General features: G+C 42.7%; 1 protein-coding gene across 1 annotated transcript in view; it reads right to left on the reverse strand.

Annotated features, from left to right (window-relative positions):
* Positions 1–22,254, reverse strand: part of FRAS1 (Fraser extracellular matrix complex subunit 1) — a 96,742-nt gene that overhangs the window by 35,293 nt on the left and 39,195 nt on the right. The window contains exons 20-30 of the mRNA XM_008947743.1: positions 21,341–21,487; positions 17,730–17,876; positions 16,129–16,269; positions 15,775–15,915; positions 15,002–15,145; positions 14,095–14,365; positions 12,914–12,998; positions 10,292–10,618; positions 6,104–6,257; positions 2,514–2,692; positions 926–1,042 (exon numbers count right to left, since the gene is read on the reverse strand). Of these exons, the coding sequence (XP_008945991.1) occupies positions 926–1,042; positions 2,514–2,692; positions 6,104–6,257; positions 10,292–10,618; positions 12,914–12,998; positions 14,095–14,365; positions 15,002–15,145; positions 15,775–15,915; positions 16,129–16,269; positions 17,730–17,876; positions 21,341–21,487 (1,853 nt within the window). The remainder of the gene's footprint in view (positions 1–925; positions 1,043–2,513; positions 2,693–6,103; positions 6,258–10,291; positions 10,619–12,913; positions 12,999–14,094; positions 14,366–15,001; positions 15,146–15,774; positions 15,916–16,128; positions 16,270–17,729; positions 17,877–21,340; positions 21,488–22,254) is intronic.

Raw genomic sequence — 22,254 nt, forward strand, 5'->3', positions numbered from 1 at the left:
TCTAGATACAACTCTCTGCTCTAGGGCCCTGGCTCTCTGTGTGTCCCAATGGGTGATGCGGGCACAAAGCCTTGAAGCTCCCCTCTGGTTCATGCACTTGGGATCCCTCCCTATAGAATCAAAGAAGAGGAGACAGCAGAAGTAGAAATGAAAGCTGGACTTCACCCACATAAGCAACGGAGACACATGGAGAAGGCATGCATCAGAGTCAGAGAGCTCACAAAACCAACTTCAAACTTTGAGGTCATCCTTTCAGTTAACACAGTCATGGAAATAACTACATTAGAGAGACTACTCTTATCAAAATGGCCATTCCCAGAGCAGATGCTGCAAGAAAAGGTAATTCAGTTCCACAGACGGAGATTGAATGGGCTTATCGGAATGTTTTCCACATATATATAGTCTGTGTTCTTGATGTCAGAATGATGGATGAAAATTTTCTAATGTGGGTGGGCTCCAGCTCTGATAAAGTTTATAGTGGCACTACTGGCAAGATCTATTCATTACATCTCTCTAGCCCACAGTTTTTCACTCTTGCCATTCCTAATGGCTTTGCAGGAAAGGGCAAGAATTCCATAAAAGATGTTAAGCGTATTTTTCCTTCTCTCTCTCCCTCTCCTTTCCAGTCCATACATTCATCACTTTTAATACTGAGTTTTTCAACTTTTTATGGGTGTTTTCTCCCCCCTCCATCATTTACTCTTCTAACCTGTCTTCTTTCCCTCATACCTACTCCAGCTATCTATCTGGTGCACACACCCTTGCTTCATAGATTTAGTTCCATCTTTGAATCAAGCGCAGGACTGAAGTGCAGGAACCAGCCCTCGGCGGTTACTGCTCTATGCGAGGCTCTGGTCGCTGTGTGCTGCTGCCAGGAGAGCAGGAACACAGAAACCACCAGTCAGCAGTGCCAGTTCACACTTACAGCCATGTGCAAAGAGGATCCGAGGGAAAGCTGAGGTGCTCTGGGTGTCTGTGGGAGAACAGCAACGTTGAACACGTGGCTTTCCAAGCTGGTTTGTGGCCCAGCAGAGCTGGACACCTGCAAAGGAAAGATCACACAAATGGATACCTGGCAGAGAACACCCACTGCATTTCTAGACCGGTTTCAAGCTCTCCTTCTCCTGTCCTCTCCTCCTGTTCTGGGAAGGCAAAGATACTAACCCAAAGCATACATGAATAGTAGTTGATGGGGAAAAAAGGCCTTTAAATAGTAACAGATTTCTGAGAAACCAGAAGGATACCTGTCTGTTAACTCCCTACCCACTTTTTATTCCTGCTTCCTCCAGTCACTGCCATAGTTCTGCTGAATTTTACTCCAACTGTCTGTATAGCGTAGTGGAACTTTTCATTGCAGGAACAGAAAAAATAATGGGTTTTTAAATCTTCCTCCCACCCTCAAAATGACCATCACTTGTGCTGACAAGGTGAAAATAACCAGTCTTTTAATAATGGCACTGCCTTGGCAGTGACTCCCTGTGATCCCGACATCTTCCAAGAAAGGATGTGCTCGTGTTTCACAGAGACCTATAAAAATTTTCAGTATGCCACTAAACCACCAAAGTCAAGTCAACGCTACCTAACTCATAAGAGCAAACCTGTAGCAATGAGTTATAAAGCTGCTTAATTTTAGCAGCACAAGCTTAATTTCAAGAAAGCATGTAAAACTGCATGCTCTGATGAAATGAATGAATTTATTTTAGGCATTTGCTGGACCTGTTCTGAGTTGCTGTCATTGTAATTGACAAAATAATGATGAAAACAACATGTTGCCCTTTCTGAGATGTCACCATCCATGGTTCAAGGCTCAGACAGATGTGTCATGGTCTCCTGATGCGACCCGAGCAGTTGTGGGTTCCTTGTGCAGTAGGACTCTCCGTACAATTATTGCTACTGCTCCAAGATACCAAACCCAAACAGTTAACTCATGCAAAATGCTTACTCTGGAAGAGGAAAGTAGCAATTAAGCTAAAGATTAGCTTGTTCAACACTGATGCTCACAAATTCCTCATTATCACTTATGTTAATTACTTTAGAAATTACCTTAATTGCCTCGCCGGTGCTACAGTAATAACTTCTGCCTTGTAAAACCAGATGTAACAAACACTGCGTGCAAGTGCTTATGTAGGCTTAGCATTATGGGGGAGGCTGTTAAACCTTCCAAGCAAACAGCAAGGACCTGTCTGAGGAATTTTATGGCTGTTAAACCTGTGGGGAGGTGGGATTTATTTTAGTATTACATCTGCTGGCGAGTATTTGTACCTTTTGGTCTGTTTGCAAGAAGTACTCTATAGCAAAAATTAAATTATTAGCTTAGGGACTGCAGAAAGTAGGTGTTTGGGGCTTGCAAAACAAACAATTAAAATAAAAAAAGCACTCAGAACACTTTGCACTTGGAGTAAATATTACAGGTTTTATGAGATGGAGATGTATTTCCATGCAATATTCAAGAGGTCAAACCTGTCTGAACTGCAAGTGAGGCATCAAACCAGTGAGGACATGATGAGCAGTACCTGGAATTGGAAGGAGTCACTCTCTACTTCAGATCCAGAGTGCCTGTACCACACAATGCCTTCGTTGATGTCCTGCTGGGTAAAAGAGGTTGTAGGTGAGGCTGCTCTTCCATCAGGCAAAAGCTGCCACGAGTCTGCTGGGCTATCTGCTGGCATTGGAACCAGAAGCACCACTTCACCTGGGCAAAGCAAGAAGAGCCAGGGCTCAACTTGTGAGAAAACAAGGGAGAACAGATGCCTTTTCACCAGCTAATGAGCATCCAAGACAGATGTCCACCCAGTCTTAGTTTTTTCCATCTAGTGTGACCAACAGAAATAGCAGCAGAGCTCTTAAAAAATGCTAATGGACCTTGTAGCATCCCACTGCCAGAGGGCAATTTTATCTCCTGTTTTGGCAAAGGGCAGATCAAGTAACTCATGTAAGTACACAGAAGAAATATACGGTTAAGCAAAGAACAGGATCTGCAACTTTAAACTCCCCAAATGTGATTCTGCCCACTGACCAGCCTATTTCAACCTTGAAATGTGCCCATTTGGGATAAACTGAGCAGAAAAACTGGCACAAAGGACATGCCTTGCTTTCTGCAGCTCCTGTGAAGTAACAAGGAGAGACAATCGGGGTTAAAAAGCACTGCATCAGACTATCCATCTTCCTCTCAAGGGTACAACTTAAGTATCAGAATACAGTATACTAATTTTTTCAGAGTCAGCTCTTTTGGGGACTTGTTATGCCAGAAAGTATATTCAACTGACTCCTCTGAACAGAAATCTTCAACTGGAAAAGAGCTCTTGAAAAGATCTTCAAAAGATCTAGTAAAAGACCTCTGTCCTTTAGGACACAGGCTCTATAGAAAGTCCATATGCCCCTGTTTGTAGTTCTTACTCCAAAGAGTTAGTAGCTTTTTTGATCTCCAACATCCAGCTTATTTCCGATTTTTGTATTAGATTCCCCGCTGGACTGTAACGTCACTGGCTTCACTGCAGATGTGACAGAGAAAAGCAGGATGGGGACACGTCCCACTGGTTTCCTCACCCACGCCTGCAAGGGTTGGATTTTGATGTCACTACTAACATTCAACAGACTTCAGTAAAAGTACTTAAAGAGTTACCCACCAAGAGAAGAGTTCCTTGATGTGAAGGTTTTTCCTAACCACACACAAATGAAATTAAAAGCTGACAAAAAGCTACAGTATTGAAATAAACGGCATATTTTTCTATTTTACAATGTAATTTACTTGGTTTGGAGTTAACATATAATCTGTGAAAAAATTATGTTTCCCCTACCTTTACTATTCTTGATTATATATAATTTAGCTGCTCTTTAAATAACTTGTCAGTTGTATATTGTGCTTTTCCACTACCCTTTGAAAGTATCCCTCGTGGCTACTAATTCAGAGGCCACATATATTGTAGATGGCTTCAAGTCTCCTTCCAGCATTCATCATTCTGTTCTGCAAAATATCCACCAGAAGCTCTCCCAGTTCATTTCCCAAACCCACCCTCCAACAGCTGGAGTCATAAAAAAAATATAATTCAGCAAGCTGAAATAACATACTTACATTTTATCAAACTCTATGCTAATATTCCCTTATCAGTGCCCTAATTATGTTCCTGATCTTATGCTTCTGCTCATGAGAGTTCACCACCTTAATCTTCTGTATGATTTCTAAATCACATATCCAGAGAGTTAGGGTCTGTGAGCTGTTTTGCCCAAAGTCAGAAAAGAAACTATTACACAGAGCTGCTTCAAGCAAAATGCATGCCTTCTTATGAATGAATATTTAACATGACCAGAAGGAAATACTCTGTGATGTCTACTTACATGTCTCATGAGAAAGATTTTGAAGTAGAAAAGCACCTGTTGATAGGTTACACACATCATCATACAACTTGTGCACACTTGAGCATTTAGTTGAAATATATGGAGACTCCACAGCAGTGATTTCTAGGGCTGTCTAGAGGATTCAGGCCCTACGGTCTCATTTATTTTAAGAACTGTGGACACTTACACCAGTCTTCATCAGCTTGAGAAATTTCATCCTCTAAGAATGTATGTTGTGTGGAGCAGCTTAGGCTGTAACAATACCTACTCATAAAGAAGTATTTTTTTTTCCACACATTTATACTATAGAAGCATAGTAGCTAATTCTAAAGTGGTTTTCTTCCCTATCTAAAAATCAAATTATACATTTTCTACAGGTATGAATATTTCCTCCAGCAGTCAAATACTATGACTGGCAGATAAGCCCTCCTTGATTCAGGACCCATTTTCTACATTTGTCTATCTTATTTTTCTCTTCCCTTTCTGCAAAATAGTATTTCAGATGAAATTCTGAAGCACATTGATTTCGACTGCTTAATCCTCACCTGTAGCTACAAACTTGTTTGTGTTATTGTAATTAATTAAGAAAGAGAGAATTATAGTGATACTAATACAGGATTATAAATTTTAGTTAGGGTTAGGCAGCAGGAGACAAGCTCCTCAGGGAAAAAAATCTTGTTTTCATGTAAATGCTTATTAAAAATGAGAAGGCAGTCCTTCATCTGCCAAAAACTAAAGGGGGAATACAAATTAATTACTTCTCTTCTAAATTGCAAAAATAACCATCTATGTTTCCATCAGATACTGGCAGCTATTGGGGAAACCAGGAAAAGGGAAAAAATCTGCACTGATGTTGCTAAAGGGATCTTCTACTTTTATCCGGCTCAGCAAATTAAAAACAATTATATCATTTCATACAAGTACAAAATACACTATTTAAAGACGTGGTTCTAGTGAAGAAAATGGTAATGCTGAGAAGCAAAATATTATTTTTTTTTTTCTGTCCATATTTCCCTTTCCTCCACAAATGGCATCTTCTCTTTTCCATCCTGTTTCTCTCAGTTTGTATCTCAGCCACAAGTCCCAGTACCTCTGCACTCCTCCTTGGCCTGGGTGCAGAAAGGTATTTTCTAAGCTGCAGTCCCATGCATGGGGTTGCTTGTGAAAGCTGTTACTCTGAGAGATGAGACCAGAGCCTCCCAAAAGGAATTTGGAGACAAGAATTATACACAGATGAAAACATCACCAAGTCCTCTCTGAGTCAATAAGCCATCCCGTTAGTAGAAATTAAATCAAATGCCATGGAATTTAGGGAATTCTCCAGTTCTCCATGGTAAACTTCTGCTCAGCAGTTTCTCGAGGTAGATATTACTTTAAGCTGCTATTAAACCAGACATTCACTTTAGAATATTATCTTTTGGCAGTGAGTAAGACTCTGCTCTCACAAGGCTGTAAATCCACTAGAATTTAACTACCACTAGAGAAACACAGTTGCAGAAATTCAGATTATTTGGCAGGACAATAGTGCTTCATTACTTTGCATAGAAAAAGATGAGGTCAGCAGCACTTCCTCAGCATAGTATTATAGTGAAATACTCCCTCAAATGCTATTTGTTGTGGACAAAATACCATGGAAGAACACCCTTTTCCCCAGAAGTAACCAGAACCTTACACTTTTATTTAGCAGATGGACACCTTGGGGCACACGGGGTGAAAAGCAAGGCCCTATAATGCTAGGTTTTGACCACAAAACTCCAAAGATATTTACCATGCCTTGGTTGGTCCTTGATGATGGTGTAGGTTATCTCAGAGTCCCGGGCACCAGGTAGCTTGGCGTGCAGAATTGTCTTGGAGATCTGTAGCATGCCTCCCTGGGGCACCCAGACAAGGGAATTTGTCACCAGCTGAGGCCTTCTGTCATTCTGTATGCGGGGGGACAGCAGGAAAAGGTTTAACTCAACGTCAGCAATGCTGCACTGATGCAAACAGATTTTCAAGTGAAAAGGGTCAAGCAGAGTATTTTGGAATTTCTTCTGCTTCAAGAAATGGTTGTGCAACTTTCATCTATATCACTTGGACCCAGTTCTTGCTCTGTAGAACTGACTTTGTTCTCCAATGTTTCTAAGCTCCTGTTGCTGACCTTAACCTTCCTTGACCTCTTTCTCCCTGTTACCACCATCCTCATTGTCTCCCTTTTTTTGCTAAGTTAGAAGATACTTCTAGAAAGACTTTTAGACCAAGCATCTTCTCTCTGTGTGGGGACTCACACCCATGGTCATCTCTTAACCACTTCTGTAAAACTTAGATCTGCCTGAGTCTTTTGCTACTTGGTGAGTTTTCTAACCTTCAAATTAGTCTCTTTTTGGCTCCGAGTTACTTTGTCAGTTCATGTTCTGTTGGGCAGGCCACCAAAATCCCCGTGACCTTTTCTGTGCCAGGGTTCATTCTTATACACCCAGCTGCTGTAAATGTGATTTCTCTTCTTGATTTCTGCAGACTCACCTTGAAACTGGCTGTGGGGAACTACATAATCAGTCAAAACCCTGACTGCTCCACGTAAGTGATCATCTTCCTCCTCATTTACTACGCTACATAATCATATGTCATCCCAAAAATGATAAATGACTCATTACCATGTTGTTCTGAATCTGCAACAGAGAGAGCTCAGAAGATGTTTGTGAAAGAGAATCATATTAAAGGATGCTTTCCCAGCTCCATTTTGACACACCTGCTGCACAACTTTCACCCATTTGATTGGTACTATGCTTATTTTGCACACTGTTAATTTTTAAATGTTGCATGGTCTTAGAGTGTGTCAGGTCGAGTCTCCCAGCACAGTGGTTGCTTAATGTTTTTTAGAGAACAGTGAAGAAGAAAACCAGACCCTGTGCCAGCCAGGAGAATCTTGCCAATATATATGATAACTTTCCTCTGACGTTATCAACTTGATCACATCATGACATGGAGGCCTAGGAAAGCATAACCCTGCAACAGGAGACAAACTATAAAGGCCAGAAAGGTCCCTGGGTTTATTGTGCAAGGAGAGGAAAGAGAGACTAGCCACACTTCAAGCAATGACTGGAAAAATGCACTGTTTGGAAAGAAAATATTTCTAAGTGAATGTTAATTAAACACAAGGTCACGGGTTTGCCATAAATGTGGAACCCTCTGGCTTTTTGATAGCTACAAGATTGAGTGTCCTTCACTGGCCACATTAAACCAGTCCCATGTTTTCCAATACCATTTCCACCTGGCTTTGATGCTGCAGTCGTGCCTGTTAATAACAACACATCCATGTAACAGCTCTTTCTGCTTGGTAATCTCTTTTTTGTCTGGTCTGAGTGCTCTCCCTGTGTTCAGCTTGAATCCTATTAGAAGTTTAAATTTTTTTCTACTGGTACCTGAGTGCACAATTAGCAAACTGTGTGAATGAATTCACAGCACAGGAGAAATGTTTTCAGAGAGCCCAGGGAAGCCAAGAGGCTCCCTGGTCCGTGCTTCAGTTACCTGCTCCCAGGCAGGGCAAGACACAAATATCTTGGAGACCTCCTTTAGCTGGTCCTCCTCTAGAGAACCTCCTCTAAAGGTCCAACAAACCTCTAAAATTAACATCTTTTGCTTGTTTTCTGTACTCCCTCTAACCTCTCAGAAACAAAAGGCTTCCATGTCCCATCAGCAACAGGCAGATCACATGTGGGGAGGTCTGACCTCCTCTGAATTACAGTACATAGCCTACAATCCTATTTTCTACGGCATTGGCTCCTTATTCCCCACTGGAGCACCACTGGTGGTCCTCTGCCAAAAATGAAGCACCAGCAGTTCTCAAAAGGCTACAATGAGGTCTCTGGAGACTTCCCTTCTCCAGGCTGAACAACCCCAACACTCAGCCTGGCCTCACAACAGAGGGGTTCCAGCCCTTGCAGCAGTTCTGTGGCGTCCTCCTGCCCCTCTCCAGCACGTCCATGTCCTTGTGCTGCAGACTCGAGAGCTGGACCCAGCACTGCACTGAGAGGGGACGTATCTCACCAGAGCAAATAAGAATCCTAGAAATGTCCTTTCACAACAGAACTCACTATATAAAACCATCCATCAGCAGACTGTAACAAGCTCTGTGTACTGAGAGAAGTGGTTAAAACCCCCTCACCTTGATCTCCCACACGTCCAGCCAGGGTCCTATCACGCTCTTTAGCAATCTTTGGATGTAAACCAAACGAAAAAAAGAAAAACAACCCAAAACCAAACAAGTGTCTTTGCACGTGTGTCTCAACAGCACGTTTTCAGAAACAAACCCTGCATGCATTTCAGCTCCCAAGGCTACTCCACAAAGGTGACAATTAGGATGATGCAGGAGCTGGGGATCTGCCAGCTCTGCCTGCGCACTAAAAGCTGCTCCGCTCTCACCCCTGTCACCACCTTCCTTCTTCTCTGTAGCCAAGCACTGCACAGAGAGACTTGGGAAGATAATGAGACAAGGGAGCACAAAATCAGCTAATTAAAGGAACTATATTCGGCAATTCACTGTAACTGGCATCTACAAGAACCTGATTAATCAATAGCAAAAAAAAAAAAAAAGGTTTGTGAACAAAGCAGTGGTGCCCAAGCATTTCTGCAGCCCTACTGGTCTTCTACAGGCTCCTCAGGGCCACAGTAAAGAAACCCCAGGCAGGGCTGCTCTTATTTCAGCAGTCTAATAACTCAGCACCAGCTTTGAAAGCAACTCCCTTTTTCATTCCCCGGCTGATGTGTGAGTCACGTTGCTAATTATCATTAATTGCTACCACAGCTTTAGGAGCACCTGCAGGGTCCAAAGGGGATCAGGCCCTCCTTGTACTAACTATGCAGATCACACACATAGCTCTTGGAAACCTTCCTTCAAATTTTCACACCCAAGCTCCTGTGAAAGACATTGAACACAGCAGAGAAGAGGACAAAAGAGGGGCAGCATCATCTCCTCCTAACTCCTTGTCACGGACTGCAAGCACTCAAAGATTGTGCAATTCTCAGATCCACACATAAAGAGACTGCAAACAGTGAACTTCTTCTCTGACAGCTCTCTTTTCCATTGCCCTTTCATATTAACTAAGGGATAAGGACATTTTCAGGTTTTCTTCCTCCTTTTTTATTACACCAGCACAATACCAGAACTGAAGTGCTTGCAAGCACTTCAGCAACTTGATTTTTTTCTAGGATCTACCACACATACTGGGCATATTTTATGCCTTGTTTGACTGGGCTTTGTCTCATAAACAAATGGAAAAGCACCACTTTTGCTAACTTTAATGTTGTAACCTCTATAAAATTTAATGCAAAGTGCTGCTTCATGTCCAAATACAGAAGTAACAACTGTTATTTAATTATGAACTGCAATAAAAACAAGAAATAAAAATTAAAACACTTCTGAATAATTTCTGGATTTTGGTAGCTGTGCTCTGTCCCTAGGGAAGTTATTAAATAGAAAGATGCACCAAGTGAAGGATTTCAGGGGAGCAACGCTGAGTGAACAGCAGGGATCGTGACCTTGGGAGAATCCATCACTCCCCAAATACCAGTGGTACACGTTATTACCCAAGTTGATTAGTTCATATGTGGTCCTTTCACATCTCCCATCACACTCCCATCACTCCAGTGACTGGTTTGCCTACCTCACCAGCCCTCCCCCCCACCCCCCCCATCCCCTCATTCTCTAACTCATCACAAAACCCTCACCTACAACTCTGGAAAACATTTTTATCAAATAACCATGGACTTTGAATTGTCAAAGCTGCACAACTTCAGATGAACCATTCCTGTGGCAATCAAAAACTTCATGTAACCTCCAAAACCCCATTAATCCACTACTTTCTCCTGCCTCTGACCACAGCCTGTCACTACTGCAGGATTAGTGACACCTCAGGGACACAGCCATATCTCTCCAGACTTCTAATCTACCTGCAAGGGTTTATGTCACAGCACGTACCTTGGGAGCGATCTTAATGTGGAAGAGGATGTTCTGGAAGTGGTATCCATCGTTCACTTGGAGAAGAACTGCATCATCTCGGGTGTCAGAGCCATCGTGAGCGTAACGCAGCAGCCCACCAGCAAGGTCATCCAGGTGGAACATATGGACTCCAGAAGCTGAGTCTCCAGGAGGTTTGATCAGCCGCCCGTGACGCGGCGGCTCTAAAACCATCAGCAAAACATCCTGAGGGTTGTCACTGTCTCTCACACCAAGCAACATTTCTGTTATGGTTCCAATCTCTCCTCTGTGGACAAGGAGGGCCTCATTTCTGAACACATATGGGGCCTGAAACGCAAAAGCAGCTCTTTGGTGTTTGCTGAATCATAGCAATTTGATCATGATCAAAGTCTGGAATGAGAAATGTGGGGTTAGGGAAATCAGCTCACTTCATCCCTGGAAACCTCCTCTTTCTAAGCAGCAAAGAATCACTCTCTGTACTTTTCCCCTGACCCCACTGGGCAGATCTAAGAATATCTAGCAATTTAGACTGATGTAGTTACATTAAAAGAAGATTCTCATGCCATGATAAGCTTAGGAAAGGAAAAAAAATTAAGACGCTCACAGTGAGCAGTTTAGTTCTCAGCTAGAGCCTGTATTCCGTTTGCTGTCTGCACAGACAAGAGACAAGGGGACATAGCTTTGCCCTATTACCCATCCATGGAAATTAAAATGGAAACTCGGAGTCCAATAATTTTGAAAAGATTATATGCATGTTCACTGGCCCAACTGGAATGCAGGCATCTGAGACGCTGAAGATTTATGTCTGAGAAGAATCAGTTTGGGTTGGGTTGGGGATGGAGACGCACCATGTTCTCCTAGTGCGTAACCTAGAGCTTGGACATCTTTGGTGTCTTTCAGAATGCTGGTGCTGGAGAATAAGACCCTGTGCAAGATGCCCATATTATATGTCTAAAAGGAGTTTCAGAAAGTGAAAAAAAAAAAAAAAAGAAAAGAAAAGAAAAAAAAGAAAAAAAAAAAAAAAAGGAAGAATGCCAGGAGAGGGAGAGCAACCTACACAGGATACTAATAGCAGTGAGTCAAACTGAGAGGCAGAAGCTTCAAGTAATGCTTCAAAGTAGAAATGACTCAATTAATCAACCAAATGATGTGCTTTTGCTTGTCTCAGACTGATCAAGTCCATCTCAAAGACAGCAAAACTGGGTGTCCTCAGCATCATTCATTATTTATTTTCAAACACTCCACACAGCCTTATTCACCCTAGAATGAAGATCAGCTTGAGTTCACATTTCTGCTGGTTTAAATTAGTTCTCTAGTTCTTTGTCATCAAGAAAGTTTAAAGCCTGAAGGCTTTATTGATCCCAATAAACAGCACTTGCCTTTAGTAATACCTTGCCAAGCAGGAGTGAGGTGATCCTGCAGAGACAAAGTCAAAGCCCTGGGAACACTCATCCGAGAGCTTACTGCTGCCATCTCACCTGTGTACAACTTACCAGGGTTATTAAGGATCAGCAGGCAAAATTCCTATTATTAAACCCCACTTACGTATTCCAGGGCAGTGACTGCAGCTCTTACTTAGGTGAATATCCAACTGAGCTAAACAAGAGATTAGCCTGAGCAAAGATTTCAGCACCAGCCAGAATCAATATACACATGACAGGATCAAAATCCGTAGTTTGTCTCACACTAAAGGACAAACTAGAACACTTCTAATTTCCAGAAGTTATGGAATGACCAACATGGAATCCAAAGATGCAAAACAACAAAGTGAAATTAAAACCTCCTGTAATTCCTAACTCTGAACTACCACCTCTCTAGGATCCCAGTTTGGGGAAAAACCCAAGCAGTGCAAAGTCTCGAAATGGTCAGAGAACCACAGAAATTATGCATCTTGGGAGGAGCTGTTTCCTATAAGGAACACTAAATACATTAAACTGGAGACTCCCCACAGGCCCCCAGCATGGTGTGCAGTGAGCAAGTTGGGAGCTCAGCACGTTTTTGAGCTCGTGAGTAGCAGACTCTCACTTGCACTTTTTTTTTATAAAGTTTCTTTATACTGCTATAATATGCCACGTAGCCTCAAGAAATTCAGTTTAAGCAAAGCTCTCTCATTGAGCTTTCAACTGGACAGCCTGACTATGAAAAAAAGCTCTGCGCAAGCTGCAAAGCCTCCTTTGGAAACCTCATAGTGATTTAATTGGTACCTATCCTGGAACAGAGCATTGAAGTAAATGCTCTTGACTGTCTAAAGCATCCCTGCCATAGGGATCAATCATTGTTCAACTGCCCTGCAGTAAGAAACTGAACTAGACCATCTGTGGATCCAAAGAATCATTTCAACAGCAGGGACTCTTCAGCTCTCACTGATCCCTGCTCTACGACTGCAGAGGTACAGCTCCCTGCACACGCAGAGCTACAGGGGCCAGCTTCTTCAGTCACTTACGCCAGCTCCAGTTCTTCCTCAGGACGCTTGGCTGCCTCTCAGCTAAGCGAGAGTTGTGTCTAACTTGCCTGACCTGAACTCCACCTCAGGTTCTGCCCAGCTACTTTGTTCTTGCTGCAAGAAACCAGGGTTCCAAATGGTACAAAACCTGTGGCTGTGTCCAAGCTTTGTTACATTACCTGTGTTGAAAACGCTTGAATGTTGATCACCTCAAGATGGGAGAAGAACTGTTGATCACTGACCTTCAAGGAAAACTGTCCTTTCCTAAACAGGTCCCCACCAAGCCAAAATATAGGAGAATATAAATTAATGAACTGCTCTTGCACAACTCAATAATGACAAAAATATTACATATTCAGTAAAAATGACTAGTTTAGTGACAGAAGGTTTAGCTCAAGCTTTTTCAAGTATGCTTTTATAGGATTTTTTTTCTAAAGATTCACAACAGTCACACCATGTAGTAAAAAACCTTTAACTATGTAATAATACACCCTCATTTCCCCTTAACTAATGTTGCCCACATAGGATGGAGTCTCCAAGATAAAGTACTGACTCTAAATGTCACCTATTCGCTGCTAAAGAATAATGTCACTTGTCTGGCTTTGGAACAGAAGCTCCCACTTGTCAGTATTTTTGCATCCTATTTACTTTTCAGTAATGCTACCCAATAACCTTGAACATTAAACAGCAAGATGAGATCCTGACATTTCACTGTCTCTGCTAGGCAGACAAAACACTAAAGCACGATGCAGAAACACACGCCTCAAGCCTAGTGAACACGAGCTAAACCTTGCCATCAGAAAGACACCCTGAAAGTCTTACTGAAAACAATGGATCAAAGAAAACCCTGATATATACAGGCAGAAATCTACAAGAATTCCATTGCTATCAGCCTAGCCCCAAGGCTTTATGGTGATGTAAATCAAGTGTGAAATTTGGCAGGACGACTGGCTTATTGCCTGGCAGCAGGAAAAATCTGCTTCCTTGCAACTTGCTTGCAGCATGAGCATTGCCAGCTACTAATCACCTCTAATTATCCCAGGACACTAACAGAGCGCACCTTGCAGGCAAAGAAGTAATGGCTGAATGCAGATTATGCTGCAGAGCATAATGGTGACATTATTTGAGCACCTTCCCAACACTGTGAAGAAACTGTTGTAAGAACCAGACTAATATGCCAGTTTTAAACCCGCAGTGGAGTATCCTAAAGATGAGACCTGCAGCCCCAAATCACAACAGGTTTGGGAGCTGGATCACACTGGTGTCTTACACCATAAACAGAGACGGAAATACCTGTTCTTGAGACAAGTTGGGGGTTTTTTTAAGATAAGGGCTCTGAAAAAGGTTTCAGCTCAGTCACCTGGGTTTCTCCTTGCTGTGCTCAAAGCGGACTCTCTTCTCCTTCACATCCTCGCAGCTGAAGCGGTCGCCTCTGCCCAGCTGCAGCTCTTTCCCATTTGCCACCACCACCAGCCTGCCGTTGGAGGGAGTGTTGTCCATATGGAACAAGAGCTGTCCCGTGGCACCATCCGGACCACACACACCCAGCCAGGAGAGGTCTAGAGGCTTTGCCCCGCCAATCCCTACTGTGAGGGTACTGCCCACGTGGAAGCTCAAGGGAGGCTTGCTGGCTAAAAAGAAAGAAGGGAAAGATATTACTCAATGAATTAAAGCCAGGGTCTGTGTTAGCCTCACTGTCACCTTTTGGATAACAGACCAGGCCCTTGTAATGCCCTGTTCATTACTGACCTAGGTGGACAAATCTCAAGAAGAACTGCAATCCAACTAAAGCCCCACTAAGATTTTGAGAAGCTTGAGCAGATGGCTTACCACCATGTACATTGGCCTGCCCTGCAGAAATCTTCATTTAGGACAAAGAAAATGTAAGTACTACTGTTGATTCAGTACTTGATTTCCCCTAAAATATTTTTTTTCATTGAAGATAAATTTTACATTGATTTAGTTTTCATGATTTCATTGTCCACTGATGATTTAATTTACATTGATTTCACTTATATGATTTCATTTTACATTGATGTTAAATGACGCTGTGATGGAAAAGATGTCCCTCCATACTCAACTCAGTGACTACACTGAGAAAATAATGTACATTCACAATTTATGAAACAAAAAAGGAGAAAAACAGCTGCCAACTTTCAACAGTCAACACAAAATGGCACAAACTCGATTCCAAAAACTACTTCTCCTGGCTTTAACATCTGCTGGAAACCTGCCAGCTCAGTTGTTTTATCATGAGAGACACTCACCTTCTTCACACTCTCTGGTCCATGTGTTGCCATACAAACCCTGGCCACAGGCAGAAACGCAAACCTTATTCTTCAGAAATGTCGTGCTGTCACAGAGGTGGCACACGCTGCCACTGTCACACTCCAAGCATCCAGGAGGGCAAGCTGAATGGGATGGAAATCACAACCACTTTGAGATTCTGCAGAAACAACGCAACCACTTGTGTGCAGAGCTGTCCCCGGGGGTCAGAACAAAAATACTGCTGCTATTGATCTCTTACTTACCTGACAAAAAGGATCAAAAAGAAATGGCAAAAAGATAAATGAGTTGTTAAGAAGCTCCTTCCTCATTTTGACCACTGTTTCCCATTGACTACAGAGAACCTGAGATCATCTTCCAAATGGAAGAGACACGTTTTTAACTGTTATACCCATTTGCAAAAAATACTCCAAATACACATTCAAGTCCTACAGAGCTTGTCAACCCACAAAGACAACTGAAACGTTTCTAAAAATGTGGATATAATACCTGGGTTATTTATATAGTGTGTGTACACATACACGCACTCCAGCAGCCTTCTACATCAAACCTCATTCCTCCTTAACTAGGCACATATAAATGCAGATCCAGCCTGTTACCTAATTCTCCAATTGACTGCATTGCCTCAGCAGCAAGTTTAACACACCATCCAATTGCTTCCCCTCCACCTCAGCCTCGCAGAGAAAAGGCAGGGTACAGCACACAGACCACAACCCTGGTCCCCCTTCCACCACAGCACGCTCACACAGCTTACCTGTGCATTTTTGCTGGCTGTGGTCTGCATAATAACGTTTCCCACATTTGAGAACACAACGAGCATTGGAAAGGAGAAACGGGGCTTCACAAAGGCTGCACTCATCCGCGTGCTGACACCGAAGGCAGTGCTCATCACACCCTGCAAGTCAGATGCAAAGAGTTCAGCTCAACACTGCTTTCAGCTGCTTCCTGCACCACACTGCAACAGCCTGCAGGAACTGCAGCTCTGTTGCAGCCAGAGATCTGAAGGTGATCTTGTACCTCCTCAGCACAAGACGCGCGCGCAGATTTGAGACAAGCAGGGAAACGTGTTGGCAGCGGCGATTAGAAGCAACATTCAAGAAGAACTCACTCTGGCATGTGTCTGCTTCCTTGTAGAAAGCTGCAGGGCACTGCTCCACACAAGCTCCTTCATGGAGAACGTAGCCCTCCATGCACTGCAGGCAATCGGTCCTCTGGGGACCTTTACAAGCATTACAGCTCCAGTCACACTCTGGAAGAAAAAAAAGTCAATGTAGGGCAGCCCTTTCTGAGGTGCCTACCCTAACCAAGTGCTACGGGAATACAAGCTCTAGGAGCTTAGAGCACAATAAAAACTGTTAGAGATACTAAAAGAAACCAAGAAAACATAATTCATACTGAGGGACTTACTGCAACTCAAGATGTGGGTTGTTTGTTTTTTTTTCCCCTCTTGGACTTAACATGTTCCAACTATGTCAGATTTGAGCAGGCTTGGCTCTTGTTCAGCGTTCAGACCTGCTGACACTGGCCCAGTTGTGTTGTCCATAAAGCCTAACTTTACCCTCTAAGTAGCAATGCTCCTTTTTCTGCCAACAACGAGTTTGTTGCTCACTAGCAATTACTCTCCCCCCTTCATCAACCACATGCTTTCAAATGACACTGACTAAAAGAAAACAAATCATTGTCCCTCACATTCCAATTGTCCTTCTGGGAAGTCAACTGGCCAGCAACACACTGGATCCAGATGGGATCAATGTGTCTTCACAAGTCCTTGTAGTATCACCCCTCCAGTCTTCAGCAGAGTCCTGACCGCACGCACATGCCCAAGGACTCAGCCTGACAAGACTTTGTTTTCTGGTGGCACTTAGAGGGTCTGTATGAGCTACTACTGACAGACACACTTGGCTGATGAGAAAGATGAAGGGGCACGGGCAAGAGTTGAGGAAAGGACTCACTGAGATGAGCTTAACTACTCCACTCCATGCAGTATGTCCAAGACAAAGCCAGGACAACAGTCCTGCCTTATTCCAACACCCTAAACACCAGACAGTGTCACTTCTCTGAAGAACCACAACATTAAGGGGATTGATGCTACTCAGTTGAGCTGGGTTCAGGTATGAGAGCCCCAGCTAGAAATGAATGCTGAACAACAACTAATTTGTATTATATCCTGGTCTTAGCAGTGTTGGCTGCAATAAAACCACACTATCCTCAATTTTCATTATGGAACACTCTCTTTGGGAGTTCTGGAAATCTTTCAAGTCATGTGTCTTTTAAATCACTCCAAACTGTTGTGTCTGCAGTCACCCAGTGATGCAGTATTTAATAAGACAGAGAGAAGCAGGTAAGTACACAAGGCCCTATAAGCACTCTAAAAAAGATTTAGCCTGGTAAGTTCACTCGTTACTCAGCTGACCCGTGACTAAATGAATTGCTGGACTTGACCCTTGAAAAGTTTGCTGGCTCACTTACTAAATCATTTACAAGAGAAGGATTTGCCATAATCTTGTTTCACTGAAAGGCTGAAGTATGTGACAGAAGACTGTCGAAAAAGAGAAAAAAAAACCTGTAAAAGCCTCACAAGTGGTCTGGGGCTTAACTCCCCCCCTCAGACACACTGCACAGACCCCAGTACAATGTAAGAGATTCCTAGCCAAGGCACTTGCAATTTTGTTCCCCCTTTTTTCTTTCATCCGGCAGTCTATTTTTCACCTCTGCAAGTCTTGCTGGAAAAATCCAGATAGTACTGCTGAGCACAGCTCTCATACTGGCACTCTCCAAACAACAGGACCTTAGCTGGATCTCTGCAGGATGTACAGCCGGTGGCTGATTCACAGCTCAGGCACTGGCTGCTGCAAGCTGTGGAAAGACAAAGAAAGTAACTGTCAATACAAGTAAAAATGGTATTATCCTGTAGCCTCGCTCCTTCTCTTGTCCTCTTTGAGAGACACTTGTGGAGACTGGGGTTTGCTTCTTATGCTCCTTTTCCTTGCCTCCAAAATGTAAAAAGCCTCCTTTCCTTTGGAATAGGCTCTAATGTCTCCTCACACTGCTTCTTACTATCCTCTGGAGAGGTCAAGGTAGAACCTTGAATTCAAATCTTCAAATAAAAGCTTTCCCTATCTCATTTTTTCTTATTTCCCTGAAGTATTTCACATGATTCCAGACTTAACTTGTAAACACACAAATTTGGAGATCATAGTAAGGAGCTGCAATCCAGTTAGCAAACCTTGGCTGGATTCAAGGCCCATTTAATTTCATTTAATATTTCCACACAGTGTGACATTTTGGAGCTGTGGGGAGCAAATAAAGATGCCAGGTAAAAAATAATTCAGGGATTTACTGAATCTAAGATCAAAGTCCAAAGGTTCAGATTATTTCAACTCACCTCTTTGATGTCCAGGGTCTAAACTTCTCAGGAGGCTGTACTAACAACTAAGTGTACTCAGTGTTGATGTCAGAGCTCTTAGCTAATTCATGGAAGAAGATTCAACAGCAATATGCTACAAAAGACAAAATAAAACCATTTCCTAGCCCTTTGCCTATGCACTGAAAAGCTCGCCCTAACTCTGGTGAGATGAAACTTTACAAAAGTAATATGCAAAAAATTCAGGGAGGTTCATACATCTGCTTTATATAAACAACTGCACCTGCCCTGTAGCAAGTACAATGAAGTTTTATGCAAAATGGACTGCCCAGTTCCCTGCCAGGCACCCCTGAGCATTGCTAAATCCATACAGAGGCAGAATCTTTGTCCAAGCTCAATTCTGTACTTATGGTAAATCAGAACAAAGCCCTGAAAACACTGCATCCTATGTTTAAAATAAAGCATGTGGCGTAGCTGGCTATTTTTTCCTGGAAAAAGCAAACAAAAATTCTCTTAGGATCTAGCACAACTGCAGTTCAGGTGCTAAAAACTGGCACATTTCCTGTGGTAACACGTTGGTGAAATGCTAATTGTGGAATGCTAATTTAGCAACAGGCTAGTTGTGGAAATGCACTTCAGTCTGCTTTTAATTCAAGACAGCTTTATAACCTCAAAACACTAACGTAATTGTGAAAATACCCATGTTGCTCTCACTAAAGCAAGAACCCATTGTCCTTCAAAATAGTTACTTGCACTAGCTCTTCTAAAAAACATCACAGAAAGTCTGTATTTTATTGAGGGACAGATGATATCTAACAAAACATTTACTTAAAAAATCTAGCAGCTGTTTATGGGTGCTCTGGTGCAGTTTGATTTCACTGAATTTAAGAATAATACATGGAAAAAATTACTATTTCTAAATGCTGCCAAAAGACAACTAACAGAAGTATGGGAAAACATTCCACATGGGATCTAAACCTGTATAAATCAGGTTATCCATGGAGGTGTGCCATAACAGTAAGCAAAAACTGTATCTGAAAGCAATCCTGACTGCTTGTTTCATCAGCATGACTCCATATCTGCATTTTTAAACCCAAGAAGAACTCGTTAAGCTTTACACTGTTCCTTGGCCAGCACGTCATTGAGTTTAAAAATAACCCCAGGAGTCCACACAGGCACTCAGCATCTCTCTGAACTTCATTCCAAACCCGAGTTCCTCAAAAGTGCAATGAGACTAAAATAAATGTTGAGGAGAGACTGAATTTTCTCAGCCTAACAGCCAACCTCCGTTCAAACACTTTTCATTACCACTAAGTGGTACTTTTCCTGCAGCCTGGGACATATCTACATGGCTTATCAGCAGCACTTCACTTGAAAAGGCACAAGTGACACTCGGAATGACAAAAATCCGACGTGCCAACACGCTTTGCCTTGAGCCTCCCGCCACAGGGATTACAGGCATTTCTTAAAAAGCCATTTGCAATAAGGAGATTAAAGAAGTTGGATTTGCTTGCAAAAATCTATTTGCATTTGAGCTACTGAACCAAATTCAGGAAGGGTAGGGTCCTTAGGAACGTTCCACTTCTACCATGATGTCCTGAGGGAGGGAGTTCTCAAATTTTCATTAGAAAAGGACATTTTAATTAGGAAGGGAGGTAACCTGGTGTGGTTAGCAATAAGAGGATCCACACTGCTGGAGAGAACAGCGAGTATCTTGTAGAGCTGGTACAAAACTAGCCAGGACAGTAAGAATCCCATGATCCCTTTTTTTTATTAATCTTTCTTATTACTTTTCTTTTTTCATTATTATTGAATAGCCTTTTTTTCTGTCAACAGAAGAATGGTACAAAGTCTTCCACCTATTCCCCTGAACTTATGCAAGGTGTCTCCATTTCTGCTGATAAGAAGGAAATAATAGTTTCAGGAGAACCATATATTTCCACAAAAGGCAGGTAAAGCTGACAACCATATGAGCTTCCTCCTATAGGATCTCATCAGTGAAGAAATTTGGTCTAGATAGGATGACACTGATACCTATATTCAGTGCAGTGCAACAGAGTTATTTTTATCATAAATCAGGATAATTGACACCAGGGTAACACAGGACTTCACAAATCCGCGTGTGCAGGTCCACAGCAACCAAACCACTTAAGCACTCACTCATTTTCTCTATTACAGTGGGTCAATTCAAACAGGGTTTTTTAATATTTTTTATTTCTCTGGGCTATATACTTTTACATTTTGGAACATTATGCCCAATAATTATGTGAGGAATAACCCATCCGACGTCAGGGCCAGAGCGAACAGAGAATAATAAAGGCAAAGAGAAGCCCTGAGAGATTCACAAGGGAGAGCAGGAGCAGGATAAAACATTACCGGACTTAGCACCAGATCAATTTCATCAGGTTATTAGGAGGTAAAAATATCACAGCTCCAGTCAGTCGGGGCTGTGCCTGCCAAGCTGTACTTTGTTTTGACTGAGGTTTCACTCGTGAAAAAATGTGGCATAAATGCTATAGTCTTAATACAGCTTCTGTGGAAGGTACTGGAAGGTAGTGCAGTGGGAAGGGGGTTTCCCTTAGTAAAAAACGACTAAAAGTGGCCTGAACTTGTCAAGTTTTCACAAAGCCCAAAATCCACCAGTACTTTCAGCTACTTCTCTATGTACTGCCTGGACAACTTAACAAGGAAGCCTACACAAATCCTCCTGCAGATTTTTACTACAGGACCCAAAGCCTCTTGTCTTTGAAGTGGATGATGAAACTGCAACTGTGATCCAATTTAAAGCATGCTGCAGGCTCTGTTTCTAATCACCTCTGCCAACTCATATCAAATTTTTGGGCATGTGAAATCTTTCTTTTCCTGGCAATAGGAACAGTAAGTGAAGGAACAAGACAAAACATGTCAGTGAACAGGTTGTGTGGAAAGGAGAGAAGGCCTGGAGACAAACACTCACGTTTACAGGACTGCCTGTCATCCTTGTAGTATCCTGGGGAACAGGCTGGCACACACATGCTGGTGTGGGAGAGAACCTGGCTGGTGTTGCAGGATGAGCAGGAAAAGGGACCCTCGCCAGTGCAGGTCTTACATGAGGGGTGACACCCTGCAGGGACAGCAAGAACAAGGGTTGTTGTTGAAGAAAAAGTAGATCTTGGAGTAAGTTGCGTGAGTTTCAGCAGCAGCACTCTCAGGGACCGAGCATGGTGATCCTGAGGAGCAAAAGTTTCTACTAAATCTACACCCTTAGTGGTGCACAGCGCTTGGGAGCGGAAACACAGCCAGCCCTGCTTGTGACAGCAGGATTAAATAGGTTTATTTGTGCTCTGTGTGCTCTTCTCTTTCTCTTTTTACCCATTTCTCTCCTCCTCAACCTTCCCTTCACCTTAAGAACAACCCTACATGATCTGGCCCAGATCTCTTCTACCAGCTTACTAAGGATAGGACAAGATGGGATTAACTGGTGCAAAGGGAGGTTTAGAATGGATATTAGGAATAATTTCTTCACGGAATCCTGGCAGCGTGGTGAGACATTGGACCAGGCTGCACAGGGAGGTGGTGGAGTCACCATCCTTGGAGAGGGGTTCAGAAAACTTGTGGATGTGGCACTTGGGGACATGGTTTAACAGTCATGGTAGTGTTGGGTGATGGCTGGACTTGATCTTAGAGGTCTTTTAAAACCTTAATGATTCTATGATTCTGAAACCCACAGATGACAAAAATGTAAAAAAAGAAAAAGGGTAAGCATGTACCAGTATCTCCCTTTCATGCTTCCTCTCAAATAGTTGCAGCTCAGCTCCTCCCGAGCTGAAGGAACCACCAAGTGCTTTTCTGACAGCTTCACACCTCCCAAGTTTTACACCCATCCCTTCA

This window comes from Merops nubicus, unplaced genomic scaffold (assembly GCF_000691845.1).
Source record: "Merops nubicus isolate BGI_N331 unplaced genomic scaffold, ASM69184v1 scaffold18439, whole genome shotgun sequence".
NCBI lineage: Eukaryota > Metazoa > Chordata > Aves > Coraciiformes > Meropidae > Merops > Merops nubicus.